This window comes from Bufo bufo, chromosome 4 (genome assembly GCF_905171765.1).
Source record: "Bufo bufo chromosome 4, aBufBuf1.1, whole genome shotgun sequence".
Classification (NCBI taxonomy): domain Eukaryota; kingdom Metazoa; phylum Chordata; class Amphibia; order Anura; family Bufonidae; genus Bufo; species Bufo bufo.
The window spans coordinates 525,492,547-525,513,647 of record NC_053392.1 but is presented as its reverse complement, the minus strand read 5'-3'; the positions used below and the strand labels follow the sequence as shown (position 1 = coordinate 525,513,647).

Below are 21,101 nucleotides of genomic sequence, written 5' to 3'. Positions count from 1 at the left end.
CTGATATATCAGATTGGTCTAATACCCCCACCAGTCAGCTGTTTACAGCAACCTCGGAGACATAACAGTGGAGTCAGACGCAGACGGCTCTATCTATTGTGTAGTGGAGTGGTCATGGAGCTGTACTGCAGCTCTGCTCCCATTCCCGTGAATGTCCGGTTACTACAGCTCTGCTCCCATTCCCGTGAATGTCCGGTTACTGCAGCTCTGCTCCCATTCTAGTGAATGTCCGGTTACTGCAGCTCTGCTCCCATTCTAGTGAATGTCCGGTTACTACAGCTCTGCTCCCATTCCAGTGAATGTCCGGTTACTACAGCTCTGCTCCCATTCTAGTGAATGTCCGGTTACTACAGCTCTGCTCCCATTCCCGTGAATGTCCGGTTACTACAGCTCTGCTCCCATTCTAGTGAATGTCCGGTTACTACAGCTCTGCTTCCATTCCCGTGAATGTCCGGTTACTACAGCTCTGCTCCCATTCCCGTGAATGTCCGGTTACTACAGCTCTGCTCCCATTCCCGTGAATGTCCGGTTACTACAGCTCTGCTCCCATTCCCGTGAATGTCCGGTTACTACAGCTCTGCTCCCATTCCCGTGAATGTCCGGTTACTACAGCTCTGCTCCCATTCCCGTGAATGTCCGGTTACTACAGCTCTGCTCCCATTCCCGTGAATGTCCGGTTACTACAGCTCTGCTCCCATTCCCGTGAATGTCCGGTTACTACAGCTCTGCTCCCATTCCCGTGAATGTCCGGTTACTACAGCTCTGCTCCCATTCCCGTGAATGTCCGGTTACTACAGCTCTGCTCCCATTCCCGTGAATGTCCGGTTACTACAGCTCTGCTTCCATTCCCGTGAATGTCTGGTTACTACAGCTCTGCTCCCATTCCCTTTTTTCGTGGTGTGTATTTCGATTCATTGCTATGCAGTGCTTCCAGCTATTTAAATGGTAAATGTCCTATACATATTTTTACTGTGGATCTATAATCTGGATTACAGCAAGGCATTAATGGTTTAGCTTGAGCTGACCTGGCAGTGCATTATAAATCCCCATTTTCCCTGTTATTTATCTGAGCTGTGTGATGGAAATCTTGTGAAAGTAAATCTAATGGTTTTCTTTTCTTTACTCTCCAGGTATATACGGCTCTATGGCAGAAAATTTAGCAAAGAAGACCATGTGCTCTTCGTGAAGCTGTTGTATGAGTTGGTGACTATTCCCAAACTGGAGATCAGCATGATGCAAGGTTTTGCACGCTTGTTAATTAGCCTTTTGAAGTAAGTTTAAAGATAATTAATAGATTTCAATGTTCATGTTGTAACGAGAAACATATATGAAACATAAGATGGGCACCACCAAATAACAAAACATGTGAGTTCTATCTGCATGAAAAAATAATCAATGATATACAAAAGTTCATGCCAAAAACTGATGCACACCATATAGTAAAAAAAATATGTATAGTAAAGCTTTGTTGGCCAATTAAGAAACACCACACTAGGACATGAAGGTCTCAAAGGATTGTCTGTGTGAGAACCTCCCCTCAAAGCACAATAAATCCTAAAAAAGAGGTTGAGTATATCAATAAACCAGGCAAATCAGAAATATTTCTTAGGCTTCGTTCACATCACCGTTCAGCCTTTCCATTCTCCTGTGCCGTTATAGGAGCAGGAGAACGGAAAAGACGGATTTGGCAAATAGACTATAATGCGGTCCGTTAGGTTTCCGTTCAGAGGAAGATTTTGCAGCGGAGACAAAAGTTGTGCCCGCAGGACTTTTGTCTCCGCTTCAAAAATCTTCCTCTGAGCGGAACCCTAACAGACCCAATTATAGGCTATGGGGTCTGTAGGCTCCGTTCCGCTCAGTTATGTGCCGAATCCGTCCCTTCCATTCTCCTGCTCCTATAACGGAGCAGGAGAACGGAAAGGCTGAACGGTGATGTGAATGAAGCCTTAAAGAACAGAATCCACATAAGGTAGGAAAAAAAAACAGCAAAAAAATCCCAAAACATATGCATATTGTCACGAACCAGCGGGTGTGAACCCACTGTGCCACGTGTCCTACCTCCTCTAAGGGCATTGTCTAAGTGAACCCCTGGATATTCACAATACCCCTGATGGTGATAGATTTTCCTGAGGGGAACACAAAGTCGCTACCTCTTGAGGAGGATAGGCACATGAGGCAGCTTGTCCAGGCGGACCAGTAGGTACCTGAGATGGGTACCAGAGGTGGAGGACCAAAGTATGAGACAGAGGCGTAGTCAGACAGGTAAAAGGTCAGGGCAGTCAGCACAGGTACAGGTCAGGCAATCCAGGTCGGCAGTGGTAAAGTCAAGGCAAGCAGATAGGGATCTAACAGGTAGCAGAGTCCAGGAATACAAATATGAGTCAGGAACCTTAGTAGGACACAAGGACCTTGACGCTGAAGCATCTGGGTAGGGGGCTGAGCCACTTATATATGCGCAGGTGGGCTAGGTTTGGTCAGCGAGGTCACATGACCTAACCCATAAAGCCCAGGAAGTGACGCGCGTCGGCCCTTAAGGAAGTGCTGCACAAAACAAGCATGCTGTGGCCAGGGCTGAGAGGAAACAACAGCACCCACACAGACAGAGCCCAGGATTGCTGCGGTGAATGGGAAGCACTGGCCGCAGATCACCGCTGAACACTGAGCCCTGGGATCGCAGCGGTAAGCAGGGGAACAGCAGCGCACCGCAGCTGCTGTTATACATATAGATTCATAAATAGATAAAATAAACTTAATATATAGGGTGACATCAAATGAACAAGCAACAATAAAGTGCCAGTGCATCAAATTGTATATAATAATAAGAAATGTACCTTACAGCCTCTTTGATGCAACGAGGCTGGACCCAATGAGTATCGCCGCAATAAGTTAAACAGCTTCATCAGGGGTGGTGTTGCCAGTGACAAAAAGCCCACTACATAGCCATAGTAATTGCTCGATTAAACGTAGGTGTGAGACTTGCAGATAGTCACACATGTGGCAGCTTCAGAGTCTGGAAGAACCCCCACTGCCCATGATCAGGAAGGAAGCTGCGATCAAAATGAAAGTATGCGCATGCGCAGTGCACTCAAGGACCACATAATAGTATCCTGAAGGTACCTCCAAAGTATAGGCAGCGCATGCAACTAATTACTAGACAGCCTATTTAGGCTACTTAGACTGATCTAGCATTTTTGCCGGAATGCAGCCGAATCTCCGCCAGACTTAATGGTTGCTTGCGTCGGTGCCTGATTCGGAAAATTCACGTCACAGGTGTGAAAGTAGCCTTTAATACAGTATATAGATCCATAGTGACGCGTTACAGATGGAATAAGTTAGGTAGGATGATAACAAACACATCGTATGAGCAATACACAGATATAAGTGGGTGAACGTATTGCGTACGCATTAACAAAGCTTGCTCTACACTGCAAAATTGAGGCCCCATATGGATACATTAAAAGTACAAGAGAAAATAAATATTTGTGATAAGTATATTCCCCACATTGAAGTGTGAATGCAGCCATTAAAGGGGTCGTGCCATGGTTGATGTAAAAAAAATTAATCTGACATCATATAGTGTATGACAATTCCATTCTAACAAAGCCAGAACCAGCCCTGTGCCTCACATGGATCCAGAGATCTCCACATTCACTGCTCCAATTGTTCTGAGAGATTCTCTTCAGCCTGGCAGCTCAGGGGATGTGTCCTTTCTGCTGCAGCTCTCTCCCTGTAACTGTTACAGCTTCCAACAGAACATATGGCTGGTGTCAGTTGAAGATTTAAACTGAGCATGTGCGACCAGCTCAGTGAGATGGATAAAGAATAAGGAAATGAAACAAACAGCAGGTGGCGCTATACAGATACATTTTATTTTATAGCTCACTGGCTACACAAAGTGTTTAATTACCTGCAATTACAAAAGTATTCAGATCTAGGTGCTGGTTTGGGAAATAGCCCCTTTTAAGGTATATAGAAGACAGTTATACCCAATAAGTATATGTAAAGCTGGCCATACACATCAGATGTAGCCGTAGATTTTTGGCAGGTTTCAATCTGTATGGACATGACTCTCCCCAGACAACTGATGTCGGGGAACATAAGGATTGGGCACGTTAGATTTAATTGCCCGATGCTTTTGTGAGCGTGGAGATAAGCCGTGGCACGATGAGTCTATTTGTTATACTACATATGTACGCTCCGTCAAGCCTGTCACGTGTATGTATGGGAGGACTGAGATAGCTGTCAGTTCTGTATGGCCAGGAAAAAAAAAACTGCAGCAAAACTGCCTTGTGTGAAAGAGGCCTAGAAGATCATGTGTAGGACATTAGTTCACCCTACACAGTATTTTTTTGTTTATAATGTTACATTGATATTTTTTACTTATAAAGGGCACAGATATGCTGTGTGGAATATCCACATGGTTCATGATTAAACATGGTTTTCCTTGACTGATTGCAGGAAGAAAGAGCTCCTTTCTCGAGACGACTTGCAGTTACCCTGGAGACCTTTGTATGACATGCTGGAGAGAATACTGTACTCGAAAACAGAACACCTTGGACTTAATTGGTTTCCCAAGTAAGTAAATCAGTTTGCCTTTGGTTCTTGTTCTGAATGTCCTGCGCTGTTCTTAAAATGAACGAGTAGCCTGCGGTTACCTTGTTTCCTATGATAGGATGGAATAAATACCCGCTGCGGAGGTCGTAGCAGTGAATGTGATTACTAATTGTTGGGCAATGACCTTACCTCGGCTTGAACGCTGCAATTTCTCTACCACACCCATGTGGCTTCTTGAAGAAGCCATTTTTCCCTTAAGTGTACTTGTTTAGTTTATATAAAATATCACACGTTTTAAATACATTAAAGCGTAACTGCCATTCGTTTTTATTTTTGCAATTTGTTTTTAAAGGGATTATGCTATTATTGATGTAAAAAAAATGAAAATCAGACATCATGTAGTACATGACCATCTCGAACAAAGCTACAACCAGCGCTGTACCTCACATAGATCCAGAGATCTTCCCATTTGTTTCTTCAGTTCCTCTAGATTTATTTAAAGCTAGCAGTTCAGGGGGCATGTCCTTTCTGCTATGGCTCTTTCCTACTGTAACTGCCACAGCTTGTGACGGCAGATATGGCTTGTGGCAGTTGACGATTTGTGTGACCACCTCAGTGAGGTGGACGGAGAAATAAATAAAAACAACGAACAGCAGGTGGCACTATACAGGTACATTTAATTGAATAGCTCAGCGGCAATACTAAATTTTACATTACATGCAATTACAAAAGTATTCAGATCCAGGGGCTGACCCCCTGAATCTGGCACCCCCAAAAGTATTCAGATCCAGGGGCTGACCCCCTGAATCTGGCAACCCCTTTTGACTCTGAAATTGGCTTCTTAAACATTATTTGTTGTCTGCCTATATCCCCCAGCGTGACCTGTGAACTTAGAGGAAAATTAAGAACTTCTGTACATACATTCTGTAGCTTCTGACCATACAGGTCGCCCTCCTGCAAAGGAAGGATCAGTCCCAATAGTGCTTGGTGTTCTTGTACATGGGCTATCGTTGTGATGTCATGGAATGCTGTGATGTCATAAGCCAAATATCAGCAGCACAATGGTAACATCCACCACTATGACTATAATGATCTTTACCTCAGTCTGTGCACACGGTATTAAGGTGGATTTACGATATTCGGGCAGGTTATTGGGAACAAACGTAACTGTGAACTCTCTTTCCTGAAAATCTAGTCCTCTAAATGTGCTGCCGACCACTTGATGAACTAGTGAAACGCTCATTTATCGAGTGATCCTTTCGTTTGTGCAGGCACATAAATTGCTTCTGGGCAGCAGATGGTGCCGTCTAAACAGCGTTTTGCTGCCCAGAAACAATGCAGTTGTATGAGGACAGAGGTCTCCTCCACCGAGCGAGCAGCTGACTGTCGGGAATACTTACTTCCCAACAATCGGCTGTTAGATCAGAGCGTGTAATCCCGCCTTTCAGATCTTGGCTCCAGACCCACGTCATGAATATGCATATAAGGACCACAGCACTTTTTATTCAATGCAAAATAATCCGTTATTCACTGAACATGGCAGAGTCTTTACCAAGCTTTCTGTCTAACAGGAGTCAAAATATTGCCATGTTTGGTGAATAAAGGATTACCGTAATTTTCACTGTATAAGGCTACATTCACACGTCAGTATTTTTCTATAATCCGATTTTCTGTCCGTTTTTTGCGGATCCGTTGTTCCTGAAAATGTTTCCGTATGTCATCCGTTTTTTGCGGATCCGCAAAAAACGGAAACATGTATAAATTTCAATAAGCAAATAAAGTTGTTTGGATTTCTTTGAAAAAAAATAAAATAAATTAAAATGTAATTTCCAGGAACGGATTCCGTATAAAACGGATGACATACGGAATGACATCCGTATGTCTTCCGTTTTTTGCGGATCCATTGACTTTGTATTGTACCAGGATCTGATTTTTCAGGAAAAGAATAGGACATGTTTTATATTTAAACGGACATGCGGAACGGAACAACGGAAACGGACAGCACACATTGTGCTGTCCGTTTTTTTCCAGGACCCATTGAAAATGAATGGGTCCAGATCTGGTCCAGATCTGTTCCAGAAAAAACGGAACAGATCAGGAAAGAAAAAACGGACGTGTGAATGGACCCTAAGACGCACTTTTTAGCAAGAAAAAAATCTTACTTAGTGCCTGCATCTTATAAGTGGCAGTCAGGAAAATCCAGCATGGCCAGACCCCCTGGCTGCTTCCTTAATGATCTGGCAGAGTGAACATACAGCACTTTGCCAGATCAGTGAGAGAGCTGTGCATCTGCACTCACCTCTCTCTCCCTGTCGACCCCGATCTGTATGATCAACGGCAGCAGGCGAGCGCATGGGGAGGAAGGTCCTACACTGTACTGAAAGGAAATAAAAACTCCAAGTAAAGCTTAAAGGGGTTGTCTCATCATACACAATGGGGGCATATTGTTAGGATATGCCCCCATTGTCTTTATAGGTGCGGGTCCCACCGCTGGAACCCGCACCTATATCGAGAACAGAGCCCCGCAAGGTGGTGGCTGGAGGACTCCAGTCCGGCCACCACTAAGACCGCTCCCCATAGAAGTGAATGGGATCGTATCGTGCATGTGCGGCCCCCGCTCTTATTCATTTCTATGGGGCCGATGGAAATAGCCGAGCCAGCCCTCGGCTATTTTCTCCGGCCCCATAGAAATTTAATGGAGGGCGGCTGCGCATGCGCAGTGCGCCCTCCTTCACTTGTGGGGCTACGTTTTTGATATAGGTGGGACCCGCACCTATAAGGCAATGGGGGCATATCCTAGCGATATGCCCCCATTGTCCATGATTAGACAACCCCCTTTAAGGACCTTAGATGATGATGTAATCAATGGGAGGAGCCAGAACTGAAGAACTATACAGATGGCACTAGTGCAGGGAAATGTGAGTAAGTGTGTGTAGCAGTGCTGTGCGGGTGTGGCAGAGCTATATGTGTGTATAGCAGAGATATGTGTGCACCAGAACTGTGTGTGTTTTGCTGACAGATTATTTCAAATAATCTAGCAGGACACAACAGAGCAATGACAGGAGACACATTTATTTGGATAGGTACTTTTAATGAGGTGACCACATGCACCATTGCTGGTTGTTACACTAGTCAGCAGATGACACACAGAAAGGGTAACAGGAGCTGACCAAAACTGTTTCCCCCCATACTACACCCTAAAGTTACTGACATTGACCCCTTCACTAAAGTAAAACATGAGTAACCACATTCCCTTCAAAGAGGACCTAGAAATCTTTTTTTCTAATTTTCTGTTGTCTCAATCTGGGTGTGCGTCTTATAGTCCAGTGTCTCTTATAAAGTGAAAAATACAGGTGTTTTTTGCATTTAGTGAAGAATACTACAGTCCTTCTATGCATAAACATGTTGTGATGGCATATGCTCATTTGCATATCCAGCAGCCAATCTGCTGTCTTTTAAACTGGGGAAAACACTTTAACTGCCTTCCAGCCTAAAATCTCTTCACTTATTGGATGCTGTGGAAGCAATGTGAAAAGAGTTATTAAAGGAGTTATCTGATAATAAATATTGATGACCTATCCTCAGGATAGGTCCTCAATATCAGATCGGCCACCCATGTTTTCTGAGAGCATAAAGAGAACTGGAGAACCTCTAGAACCTCCATATGTATATAACTGCTGCAGCCTCTGACCATGCAGGTTGCCCTCCTGCAAAGAAATGAGCAGCCCCAATAGTGTCTGGTGGTCATTGTGATGTCATGGAATGCTGTGATGTCACGTGTTCATTTGCATATGCAGCTGTCAAACTGTGGAAAAGCACTTTTAATAAACACGATCTCTGTTTAGCTATCAAATATAAGTTGTCCACCGTTTTCAAGTTACATGTTTGCTGTCATTGAATGGGAACACTCTTCTGTCTTACCCAGTTTTGCGCAAACGCATATACTGTAAATAATGTATTAGAATATGACTGTGATTTTTTTTTTTGTAATAAGTAGCTCAAATCCAATTTTTGGCCTGGGAAATTTAGGGAGTGTTACATCCTGTTGAGAAATATTTTGGTTAGAATTATCTTTTGTTACATTGTTAATTTAAAGGGGTATTCTCATTACTGACCCATATCTACCATAAATGTCTGATTAGATGCAGGTCCCACCTCTGCGACCCAGAACTATCTCCAGAATGGGGTTTCCTGAATCCCCGTTCTGACTGGAACCACAGCTTGTCCATTTACTCCATTCTCATCCACAGCCACGGTCAACGATCATCGCAGATGCACGACTCGCTCCATTCACTTCTATAGGAGTTCTACGAGCAGCTGAGCAAGTGAGCTTGGTTGTTCTAAGAACTCCCATAGAAGTGAGTGGAGTGCGCGGCCACCTCTCCTTTCACTGTGGCACCAGTCGATATGGGGTTTCAGGAACCCTATTCTTCAGATGGGTGGGTGAGAACTACAGACAATTATGGCATATTTTGGCAAATCTTAAGCCGGTCTGTAGGCACACAACAGAGCTGACCTCTGTCTACCACTAAAGCCCCTACAATGGCATTCGAATAATCAGTCTAGACTTTGGAGCAATGGAAGAAGATGGCTTGACCTGATGAATCACATGTAGTTTGACATCATATGGACAGCCAGGGTGTAAGTGTGTCTCTTACTGGGACAGGCATGGCTCCAGGGTGGATTTTGGGAAGAAAGCAAGCCAGCAAAGGCAGTATGATGCCCCAAGCAATGTTCTGCTAGAAAACCTTGGGTCTTCGCATTCACTTGGATGTTACTTTGACACGTATCTAAACATTCTATAGACAAAACAAATCCCTTCCTGACAGTGGTATCCCTAATGGTAGTGGCTTCTTGTTGCTGCATGCTGTTCATGATGCTTTGAGGATCATGACACACCCTTCACGGTGTTGACTTGGCCTCCAAACTCTCCAGATCTGAATCTGATTGAGCCATCTGTTCGATGTGCTGGAAAAACAAGTCCAATCCATGGAGTCCCCACGTTGAAGCTTACAGGACTTAAACTGCATTCACACAAGCCAATAATCGTCCAGATTATTGGGAAGGACCGTCCCTGGGAACGTAATATGGAAAACTCCCGGCAGCATTTCTTAGATTCTTCAAAGGTTTTTATTTCATAATTCAAAAAACATACAAACAGGACGCATTTTTTGAAGAATGAAAAAAACTTTTGAAAAATCGCTGCTGGTTGTTTTCCATATTACGTGATTCAAGTGTCCCGTAGCAGCGGAGCCAGGACCGAGTTTCTACCTTTGACGTTCCTGGGAATGGTCGGTCCCAACAATCTGCCCATGTAAATGTGCCGCTGATGAACGAGTGAAATTCATTCATCGGGTGATCCCGTAGTTCATGCAGGCACCACCACCGATTGTGGCTTCTGGGCAGCAGATTGTGTGGTCTGAACAGTGATCTGCTGCTCAGAAACCATGAATCTGTATGATGGAGAGGGATCGCTATAGCTGCATGTAAATACAGAGGTCTCATTCACTGAACGAGCAGCCGATTGTCTGATTGTACTGAGAGACTATAAATGTAATTTCCTTACGTATGAGTATGAATATTCATGGCTAGCCTTACCTGCAGTGCTATTTACAGCAGAACCTGTCAGTTATTTTCTGCGGCCAGCTATATATAACATAACGTGTAGTGAGGACGCCTTGCAGTTGCTTATGGGTCAGCCTTTGAAGTGAATACATTTTTATAGGGAACCGGTCATCAGGTTTACGGCTCATGCACACGAATGTATTTTCTTTCCGTGTCTTTTTCTTTTTTTTTTTTCTTTTTGCGGACAGTATGCGGAGCCATTCATTTCAATGGGTCTGCAAAAAAAAAAAAAAAAAGTTACTCTGTGTGCATTCAGTTTCCGTATGTCCGTATTTCCGTTCCCCCCAAAAATAGAACATGTCCTATTATTGTCCACATTACGGACAAGGATAGGACTGTTCTATTAGGGGACAGCTGTTCCGTTCCGCAAAATACAGAATGCACACAGACGTCATCCGTATTTTTGCAGACCGCAAAATACATACGGTCGTGTGCATGAGCCACTATACTGCCCAAACCACTGGGCAGTTTGAAATCTCAACATGCTCCCTCCTGATAGTGAAAACATAGCTTTAGAAATGAGCGAGGCACAGGGAGAAGTCTGCTGTGTAGCTTCTCCCCGGCCTCCTCCTCTTCTCCCTGTCAGTCATCCCTGTACCTGGTTCATCTTTGAACTGTGTTTATTCAGAAATGCTAACGCATTTCAGAGTAAAACCAGTATTACACTGGCTGATTGTCGGCCAGATCATCAGCAATGAGTTTTCGTAGTAATCTGGCAAACGCTTGTTCATTGGGCAATCCAGATTTTTTTAAGCACACTTTGCCGGCGGCAGATCATGCTGTGTAATCACTATCTGCTGCCGGCAAACCACTAGTCAGCATGGGGACAAGCGATGGCATAACAATCGCTCCTTCCCATACAGTGGAGGAGATCGCTGCTTGTAACACCTGCGGTCTCCTCCACTAACGAGCAGGCGATTGTCGGGAGGGAACGCTTTCCTCCCAACAATCGCCTGCCTGATCGCTAAATGTAATTCAGCCCTAAAACATGGCTCGTTGTCTACAGATCATGCTGACTGTAGTTCAGGCACCATGAACCAGATGGGTCAGTCTTCAGACACGAATGGTATTTAAAGTCTAGCTGGCCAAAATGTTTAACATGTCATGGTGATAAGTCAAATGTTTTGATCAGTAGGGATCCAAGTGCAGAGAAGCTGCTGAACTCCAATAACCCAAACTGTTGACATGCCACTATGACATGTTAAAGAATTTTTGGACTGTCACAATGGTCACCGTGCTTTCACACAACTTAAGTTCATCTGATGTCAATGTCCTTAATGGCAAAAAAGTTTATTTCATTTAAAGGGAATGTCTCATCAGAAAATCAATAAATCATGTTTTTTGTTAGGCTACTTTCACATTGGCGTTTCTGGGTCCGCTTGTGAGATCCGTTTCAGGGCTCTCACAAGCGGCCCAAAACGGATCAGTTCAGCCCAAATGCATTCCGAATGGATAAGGATCCGTTTAGAATGCATCAATTCGGCTGCGTTTGGTCTCCATTGCGTTTTTTAGACTGTTACTAAAACGCAGCTTGCAGCGTTTTGGTGACTGTCTGACTATGCGGAGCCACACGGATCCGTCCTGACTTACAATGTAAGTCAATGGAGACGGATCCGTTTTTCACTGACACAATATGGTGCAATTGAAAACCGATCCGTCCCCCATTGACTTTCAATGTAAGTCAAGACGGATCTGTTTTGAAGTAGACTTTTTTTTTATTTTTATGAATAATTTAAATGGATCCGTTATGAACGGATACAAGCGTTTGCATTAAGCGTTTGCATACAAGACGGATCCGCACCAAACGCGAGTGTGAAAGTAGCCTTAGACGTATATATATTTTTTAGAATGATTCTTTTTAATTTTTTCATGTCAGTATATATTATAAAAAATTTATATATTCCTGAAAATTCCACTGTGGCCACTAGTCCTTCAGATATTTAAGACTTGCTATTTTCTCGGAGCTGCTGTGGATTTCAGTTTAGGCGCACGGACTGCCGGAGAATGCACCCGTCATAACTTGGGCATATTCTTCCTCAGTTCAAGGGATATCATAGACCAGCGTGAAACGCCGGGCTGATAAATCTCTCCCATAATGTGGCCCTTCCCAGCTCCTCCATGTGGTTTTGTCTGTGCACCCCAGCATACATGGTCTCTGCTGCTGAAAGATCTAATGCAGCACACAACACCCTGATGCTGCGTAGCATCAAGACCTTCTATGCACCATAGCATATTTGTAGCCACATGGAGAAGTGAGTGAGGGACCAGGTCCGAGCCATGGGATGTGCATCACTCACTTAATAGTCTGACCCTTTCCTTCTGGTTGTGCAACCCCTGTGACTGCAATTATCATGCAGCTACATGTCGAGAAGAATGTTCTCATTCACTGACCGCAAACAAATGGTGAAGAATTGAAACGGTATATCAGAACGTTGCAGAACATTTTATTTATACAGTGATTCAAGCTTTATTCCCATCTGGATAGTTATGACATATCTACAGGATATGCCATAATTATCCCATAGGCGCAGGTCCTATCTTGAGAACAGAGCTTTAGAGTTGCACTCCATTTGACTTAAAGGGCTTGTGCAGAGATTTATATTGATGTCCTATCCTCAGGATAGGTCATCAATATCTGATCGGCGGGGATCAGACACCCATGCCAATCAGTTGTTTGACGAGGAGGCCGTGCTCCATGCAAGCGGCTCTTCCTGGAGCAAGTACTTGTCATTACACTGCGGTTCCGAGATGACGGTCATTGTAATGAACAGGAAGTAGTGCTCGCATGGAGCACCGCCTCCTCGTCAAACAACTGATTTGGCGTGGGTGTCTGATCCCCGCTGATTAGATATTGTGACCTATTCTGACCATAGGTCATCAATATAAATCACTGCACAACCCCTTTAATGCAGAGCCCACTTTATGTTGTGCCTCCACATTTGGTCATTTTTGAGCCTGCTCTTTAGAACATAAAGCATACCCAACCTTTCAACATACTTTGCATTAGAGTAACTATTTTTAGGTCGTTATATGACTTGTATCTGGTATTTTATTTTAGCAATTTTAGATATTTAGTTTGCAGTTCTCCCTTATCTGGTGGGTGGAAACTAACTCCCATCTACTGCACGCAGAATCTGCTTCCTAAGGGTGCATTTATTCAACCATAAGTGTGAAGCCCTTTCTTGTTCTTCTGCATCTGTGTGGCTGCGCCACAAACGATAGGACATGTTCTATACTTCGCAGAAACATGTGGACCAAGGACCCATTGAAGTCAATGGGTCTGCCCCTTAATGCCGTGGGCACACGGCCGGTATCTGTTTTGAGGATCTGCAGTTTTTAGGCCCAACTTTGCCACACTCGCTCAGAAGCAGCTACAGGATCATGGAGAGCATTACAGAGAAGTACTGACCTGTATGGCTGCGAATATACCACTTGATCTGAGATATAAACTTACTATTTAGCTGCAGCAGTCTCTTTGGTGTCTATGGGTTGCAACTGGCTCTCGTTAACTAATGAAAACCTTAATTGTTTACTTGATCTGCATTGTTAATGTCTGTGTTGTATTGAAGATGCTACGTGGCCATTAACAATGCAGACAGACTAAACCGTATAGTCTTATTGGTTTAACAAAAGCCAGCTGCAGCCTGTACGGTAACTCAATACTGCGCAGTGTCGTCATACCCTTAGTGAGCACCAAGACAGATTTCTCATAAATTTCAGAAACAAAGTAATTTTAGAAACGTGGGGAGGAGGTGAAGAAACAGCTGATAACTCTAGAACAATGCATTTTTCTCTGATAAGATATATTACAAACTTTCTTATAGTCACTTGTACCATTTGATGTATACAAAGTTGTGTGAAAAGTTAGTGACCGTTTAATAATGATCTGTTGGTTTCGCACAAAATAAGAGATCTTGTCATGCCCTGAACTTCAAGAGAAGATTATTTTGATTCCCCTTGAGATAAATGGCTTCTCCCCTCTGCATGTCTGAAAAGCCTATCACACGTGGTGTTGGGGAGCTGGAATTGATGCCAGTGACTTCCAGGTGTCCATAGAGTTGTTTTGTTTTGATGACTGTAAAAGATGCCTGCAAATATTTTCTCAAAATGTTACTTGGATAATAAACACCTACAATTTCTCTCTATAAATCTTCCCGTCTGTTTTTCAGTGTTGATAGATTACTATATACCTCATGTGACCGGTTACACTTCCATATACACCTGCTATTGCCTCATGTGCTGAGCGGTCCTGGAGATGTTTATTCCGGGTGTTTATTGGGAGATGTTCATCAGCTTGTAGTATGATCCTTTTACATAATCTGTGATGAGGACAACCGTGTTATTTTCCTGTTTTGACTTCTTCCTATGGAATGTAAAGCCGATTCAGAAGAGTGGCTTATGTCTCCTCCATGAATATATCATTTCAACGATTTTCTTCTTGCATTTTTTTCATATTTAAAGGGAACCTGTCACCTGGATTTTGGGTATAGAGCTGAGGACATGGGCTGCTAGATCGCCGCTAGCACATCCGCAATATTCAGTCCCCATAGCTCTGTGTGCTTTTATTGTGTCAAAAAAACGAACATGAACTATACAATTAAGGCTACTTTCACACTAGCGTTCGGGGCTCCGCTTGTGAGTTCCGTTTGAAGGGGCTCACAAGCGGCCCCGAACGCATCCGTACTGCCCTAATGCATTCTGAGTGGACGCGGATCCGCTCAGAATGCATCAGTCTGGCAGCGTTCAGCCTCCGCTCCGCTCAGCAGGAGGACACCCGAACGCTGCTTGCAGCGTTCGGGTGTCCGCCTGGCCGTGCGGAGGCAAGCGGATCCGTCCAGACTTACAATGTAAGTCAATGGGGACGGATCCGTTTGAAGATGACACAATATGGCTCAATCTTCAAACGGATCCGTCCCCCATTGACTTTCAATGTAAAGTCTGGACGGATCCGTCTGAACTACTTTCACACTTAGAATTTTTTCTAAGCTATAATGCAGACGGATCCGTTCTGAACGGATCCCAACGTTTGCATTATAGGAGCGGATCCGTCTGTGCAGACAGCAGACGGATCCGCTCTGAACGCAAGTGTGAAAGTAGCCTAACACATAATTTATCCTGCACGATGAATGCTGTTAAAAACAAAAATAAATTGTTTCTGCTACCAAAAAGGATTACATAACAAAATGAAACGAATGAGACGTACAGGTCGTTCTGCAAAAATCAAGCCCTTGCACAGCTCTGTAGAAAGAAAACAAGAAAACTTAAAAAGTTATTGCTCTTGGGATGCAGAAATGCAAAAACATTATTATTTTAAAAAAAAAATTCTCTTTTATTGTGTAACAGTAAAAAAAAATCTAGTTGTATTTGGTATTGCTGTAGCCGTACTGACCCATAGAGTAAAATGATCATGTTATTTGTGCCGCAAAGTGAATGCCACAAAATTTACAACATAAAAAGGCTTGGGCGGTATTTCTGATTTTTCTTTTTCTATTTCTTCCCAGAAAGAGTTAATCAGTATATGCAACCCAAGACGATAAAAAATAAAATGAAGAAAAAAAATTACTTGGTCACTAAGGCCCAAAAAACAAACAGGAGGAAGGGGTGAACTGTGAATATTACTTTATTAGTAGTTTTATATTATAATAATATCACTTAAAAAACCTGCCAGAAGCTTCCTTCTGCCTAACCACAGGCAGCCTGAGATAGCGAAACTCCCTGTTTGCAAACAGCGATGTTTTACTGTGGCCAGGAACATGGAAATGCGTTATCTGGGCGGCTTCCTGTCTGCTTCTCCCGCCAGCTTAACAGATCTCTGCCTATTGATGTATACGGAGAGACCTGTCGGTCAAGCTGGGCGGGGAAGGACTTCCCTGTATTTACTGCCATCCACCTTTCCTTCAGTCCTGACCAGTTTTCCGGTCTCTGCCGCGGCAGCATCCCCACAGCATGATGCCACCAGCGCCATGCTTCAATGTGGAAATGGTGGTCTTTGGGTCATAGAAACTGTTGGCTTTTGTGTCAGACATAGTGTTTCTTATGAGGGCCAAATTGTAGTCTCATCTGACCAGGGAACCTTCTTCCATGTTTTTGGAGAGTCCGTCACGTGTTGTGTGCCGGACTCCGGACATGTTTTCTTACGTTTTTCGTCAAGCAATAACTTTTTCTGGCCGCTCTTCTATTAACCCCAGTGTGCGGAGTGTACGGGTTATAGTGGTATTATGGACAAATACTTCCATCTCCTCTGTGGATCTTTGGCTCTCCTTCAGGCTACATTCACACGACCGTATGAATAAGTCCGCATCCGTTCTGCAATTATGGGTAACGGGTGCAGACCTATAGATTTCTATGGGGCAGCAAAAGATGCAGACAGCACACAGTGTGCTGTCCACATCCGTTGCTCCATGCCGTGGCACCGCAAAAAAATAGAACAGGCATCTTCTGTGATAGCGACGGCATGTGTGAACCGCAAAACACCACGTTCGTGTGAATGTAGTCTCGGTGTTACCTTTGGTGTCTGATGAATCTGATTATAATGCCCTCCTTACCTGCTCTAAGTTTTCTCAGGTTTTTAATCTGTGCTGTATTTTTATTTTGTTATAATGGATTTGATGGTGTTTGGTGGGATGTTCAAATGTTTTTGTTTTTTGATTACCCAACCCTGATCTATACTTCTTTAAAACAATGGGGGAGATTTGTCAAAACTGGTGCAAGGGAAAACTTGTTGCCCTTAGCACCAATCAGATTCCATCTTTCATTTTCCAAAGAAACTCTGAAAAATTAAAGGTGGAATCTGATTAGTGGCTATGGGCAAGCCAGTTTTCCTTTGTTACACTGAGGGTATGTTCACATGGCAAAATCCACAGCAGAAATGTCAGTAGCAGATTACTAGCTGAAAACACAGCGCCGGCAGGTGGAGAGACCCAGCAGCCCAACAGTACCTGTTTGGTTTTGGTCTCAGTCAAATCACTGATGGGGATGAGCGAACTTGTGTTTTCAAGTTTGGCGTACAGGGTTGGGTTATCTAAGTATTCTGTTATGGATTCCGCTACCACGGTCCATAACGGAATTCTATGACTGCATGCACAATGGAAGCCTACAGTGAGCAACAGAAGTATTTGAACACCCTGCGATTTTGCAAGTTCTCCCACTTAGGAATCATGGAGGGGTCTGAAATTCTCATTGTAGGTGCATTCCCACTCTGAGAGACAGAATAAAAAAATAATTCAGGAAATCACATTGATGATTTTTAAAGAATGTATTTGTCTTGCACTGCTGAACATAAGTATTTGAACACCTGAGAAAATCAGTGTGAATATTTGGTACAGAAGCCTTTGTTTGCAATTACAGAGGTCAAACGTTTCCTGTAGTTCTTGACCAGGTTTGCACACACTGCAACAGGGATTTTGGCCCACTCCTCCACACAGATCTCCTCTAGATCTGCCAGGTTTCGGGGCTGTTGCTGAGCAACACTGAGTTTCTGCTCCCTCCAAAGATGTTCTATTGGATTTAGGTCTGGAGACTGGCTAGGCCACTCCAGAACCTTGATATGCTTCTTACGGAGCCACTCCTTGGTTATCCTGGCTGTGTGCTTCGGGTCGTTGTCATTTTGGAAGACCCAGCCACGACCCATCTTCAATGCTCTGACTGAGGGAAGGAGGTGGTTGCTCAAAATCTCACAATAAATGGCCCCATTCATCCTCTCCTTAATACAGTGCAGTCGTCCTGTCCCCTTCGCAGAAAAGCACCCCCAAAGCATGGTGTTACCACCCCCATGCTTCACAGTAGGGATGGTGTTCTTGGGATGCAGCTCACCCTTCTTTTTCCTCCAAACACTACAAGTGAAGTTCAGACCAAAAAGTTGTACTTTGGTCTCATCTGACCACATGAGTTTCTCCCATGCCTCCTCTGGATCATCCAGATGGTCATTGGCAAACTTCATACGGGCCTAGGCATGTGATGACTTGAGCAGGGGAACCTTCCGTGCAATACATGATTTGAAACCATGACGGCGCAGTGTTCTACCGACAGTGACCTTTGAAACTGTGGTCCCAGCTCTATTCATGTCATTGACCAGCTCCTCCCTTGTAGTTCTGGGCTGATTCCTCACCTTTCTTATACGAGGTGAGATCTTGCATGGAGCCCCAGTCCGAGGGAGAATGACAGTCGTCTTTAGCCTCTTCCATTTTCACCAGGCTGCTTGGCAATTGCCCCGTAGCCCTTTCCAGCCTTGTGGAGGTCCACAATTCTGTCTCTGGTGTCTTTTGACAGCTCTTTGGTCTTGCCCATGGTAGTAGTTGGCGTCTGACTGACTGTGGGGTGGACAGGAGTAGAGGTGGACTTTTTAAAGGCACAGTAACAGGTCTTTGAGAGCCTGAATTCTTGCTGTTTCTCAGGTGTTCAAATACTTATGTTCAGCAGTGCAAGACAAATAAATTCTTTAAAAATCATACAATGTGATTTCCTTAATCGCAGGGTGTTCAAATACTTCCGTTCCTCACTGTATAAGAGGCATTTCGTATTTCATTCCGTCATAATAGAAGCCCATGGCCAGTATACACATCTATTATGACAAAATGCAATATAGAATGCCTCTTATAGGCTTCCGTGGTGCATGTTGTCATAGAATTCCGTCATGGACCGTGGTAGCAGAATCCATAACGGGATTCTTAGATAACCCGAACTTGAAATCACAAATTCGCTCATCCCTAAACACTGACCAAAACACTGAAGTGTGAAGTAGGCCTAAGCAGGGGTTTTGTTGGACTATACTGGGTCATGCCAAAGGGTAAGTATGACTGCAGAGGTGCTGTTGGCTGGCTGCAAGACTGTGTATGTTTGTGTGTGTGTGTGTGTGTGTATATGTGTATATATATATATATATATATATATATATATATATATATATATATATATATATATATATATATATATATATACACTGCTCAAAAAAATAAAGGGAACACAAAAATAACACATCCTAGATCTGAATTACTTAAATATTTTTCTGAAATACTGTGTTCTTTACATAGTTGAATGTGCTGACAACAAAATCACACAAAAATAAAAAAATGGAAATCAGATTTTTTAACCCATGGAGGTCTGAATTTTGAGTCACACTCAAAATTAAAGTGGAAAAACACACTACAGGCTGATCCAACTTTAAAGTAATGTCCTTAAAACAAGTCAAATGAGGCTCAGTAGTGTGTGTGGCCTCCAAGTGCCTGTATGACCTCCCTACAACGCCTGTGCATGCTCCTGATGAGGTGGCGGACGGTCTCCTGAGGGATCTCCTCCAAGACCTGGACTAAAGCATCTGCCAACTCCTGGACAGTGTGGTGCAACGTGACGTTGGTGGATAGAGCGAGACATGATGTCCCAGATGTGCTCAATTGGATTCAGGTCTGGGGAACGGGCGGGCCAGTCCATAGCATCAATGCCTTCGTCTTGAAGGAACTGCTGACACACTCCAGCCACATGAGGTCTAGCATTGTCTTGCATTAGGAGGAACCTAGGGCCAACCGCACCAGCATATGGTCTCACAAGGGGTCTGAGGATCTCATCTCGGTACCTAATGGCAGTCAGGCTACCTCTGGCGAGCACATGGAGGGCTGTGCGGCCCTCCAAAGAAATGCCACTCCACACCATTACTGACCCAATGCCAAACCGGTCATGCTGGAGGATGTTGCAGGCAGCAGAACGTTCTCCACGGCGTCTCCAAACTCTGTCACATCTGTCACATGTGCTCAGTGTGAACCTGCTTTCATCTGTGAAGAGCACAGGGCGCCAGTGGCGAATTTGCCAATCTTGGTGTTCTCTGGCAAATGCCAAACGTCCTGCACGGTGTTGGGCTGTAAGCACAACCCCCACCTGTGGACTTCGGGCCCTCATATCACCCTCATGGAGTCTGTTTCTGACCGTTTGAGCAGACACATGCTCATTTGTGGCCTGCTGGAGGTCATTTTGCAGGGCTCTGGCAGTGCTCCTCCTGTTCCTCCTTGCACAAAGGCGGAGGTAGCGGTCCTGCTGCTGGGTTGTTGCCCTCCTACGGCCTCTTCCACGTCTCCTGATGTACTGGCCTGTCTCCTGGTAGCGCCTCCATGCTCTGGACACTACGCTGACAGACACAGCAAACCTTCTTGCCACAGCTCGCATTGATGTGCCATCCTGGATAAGCTGCACTACCTGAGCCACTTGTGTGGGTTGTAGACTCCGTCTCATGCTACCACTAGAGTGAAAGCACCGCCAGCATTCAAAAGTCACCAAAACATCAGCCAGGAAGCATAGGAACTGAGAAGTGGTCTGTGGTTACCACCTGCAGAACCACTCCTTTATTGGGGGTGTCTTGCTAATTGCCTATAATTTCCACCTGTTGTCTATCCCATTTGCACAACAGCATGTGAAATTGATTGTCACTCAGTGTTGCTTCCTAAGTGGACAGTTTGATTTCACAGAAGTGTGATTGACTTGGAGTTACATTGTGTTGTTTAAGTGTTCCCTTTATTTTTTTGAGCAGTGTATATAAATACCACAAATAATGCAGCAGCACAGTCAGATGTGGAGCTCTGGGTGCAAGAAATCCTCACAGAGGCTGGCTTGTCCTCCAAGATATATATTCAAAGAATGAAGAGGCAGCACTTCCAGTTGTTAGGTGATAGGGTGACGACCCCAAACTTTATTCCAGCTACGTTTCTGCCTTCTCAATGAGGCCTTTGTCAAGCTTGACAAAGGCCTCATTGAGAAGGCAGAAACGTAGCTGGAATAAAGTTTGGGGTCGTCACCCTATCGCCTAACAACTGGAAGTGCTGCCTCTTCATTCTTTGAATATATATATATATATATATATATATATATATATATATAATCAGGTACTGTAATGAGATGTTTATAAAAAAGATTCTACCTATGGCAACGATGTTATTATC

At 44.0% G+C, this 21,101-nt stretch overlaps 1 protein-coding gene across 3 annotated transcripts in view; it reads left to right on the top strand.

Moving 5' to 3' along the window:
* The window catches only part of PSME4 (proteasome activator subunit 4), a 168,003-nt gene that overhangs the window by 34,231 nt on the left and 112,671 nt on the right, over positions 1 to 21,101 (top strand). For all 3 annotated transcript variants that reach the window (XM_040429740.1, XM_040429738.1, XM_040429739.1), the window contains exons 2-3: positions 1,131 to 1,271; positions 4,459 to 4,575. In XM_040429740.1, the coding sequence (XP_040285674.1) occupies positions 1,131 to 1,271; positions 4,459 to 4,575 (258 nt within the window). The remainder of the gene's footprint in view (positions 1 to 1,130; positions 1,272 to 4,458; positions 4,576 to 21,101) is intronic.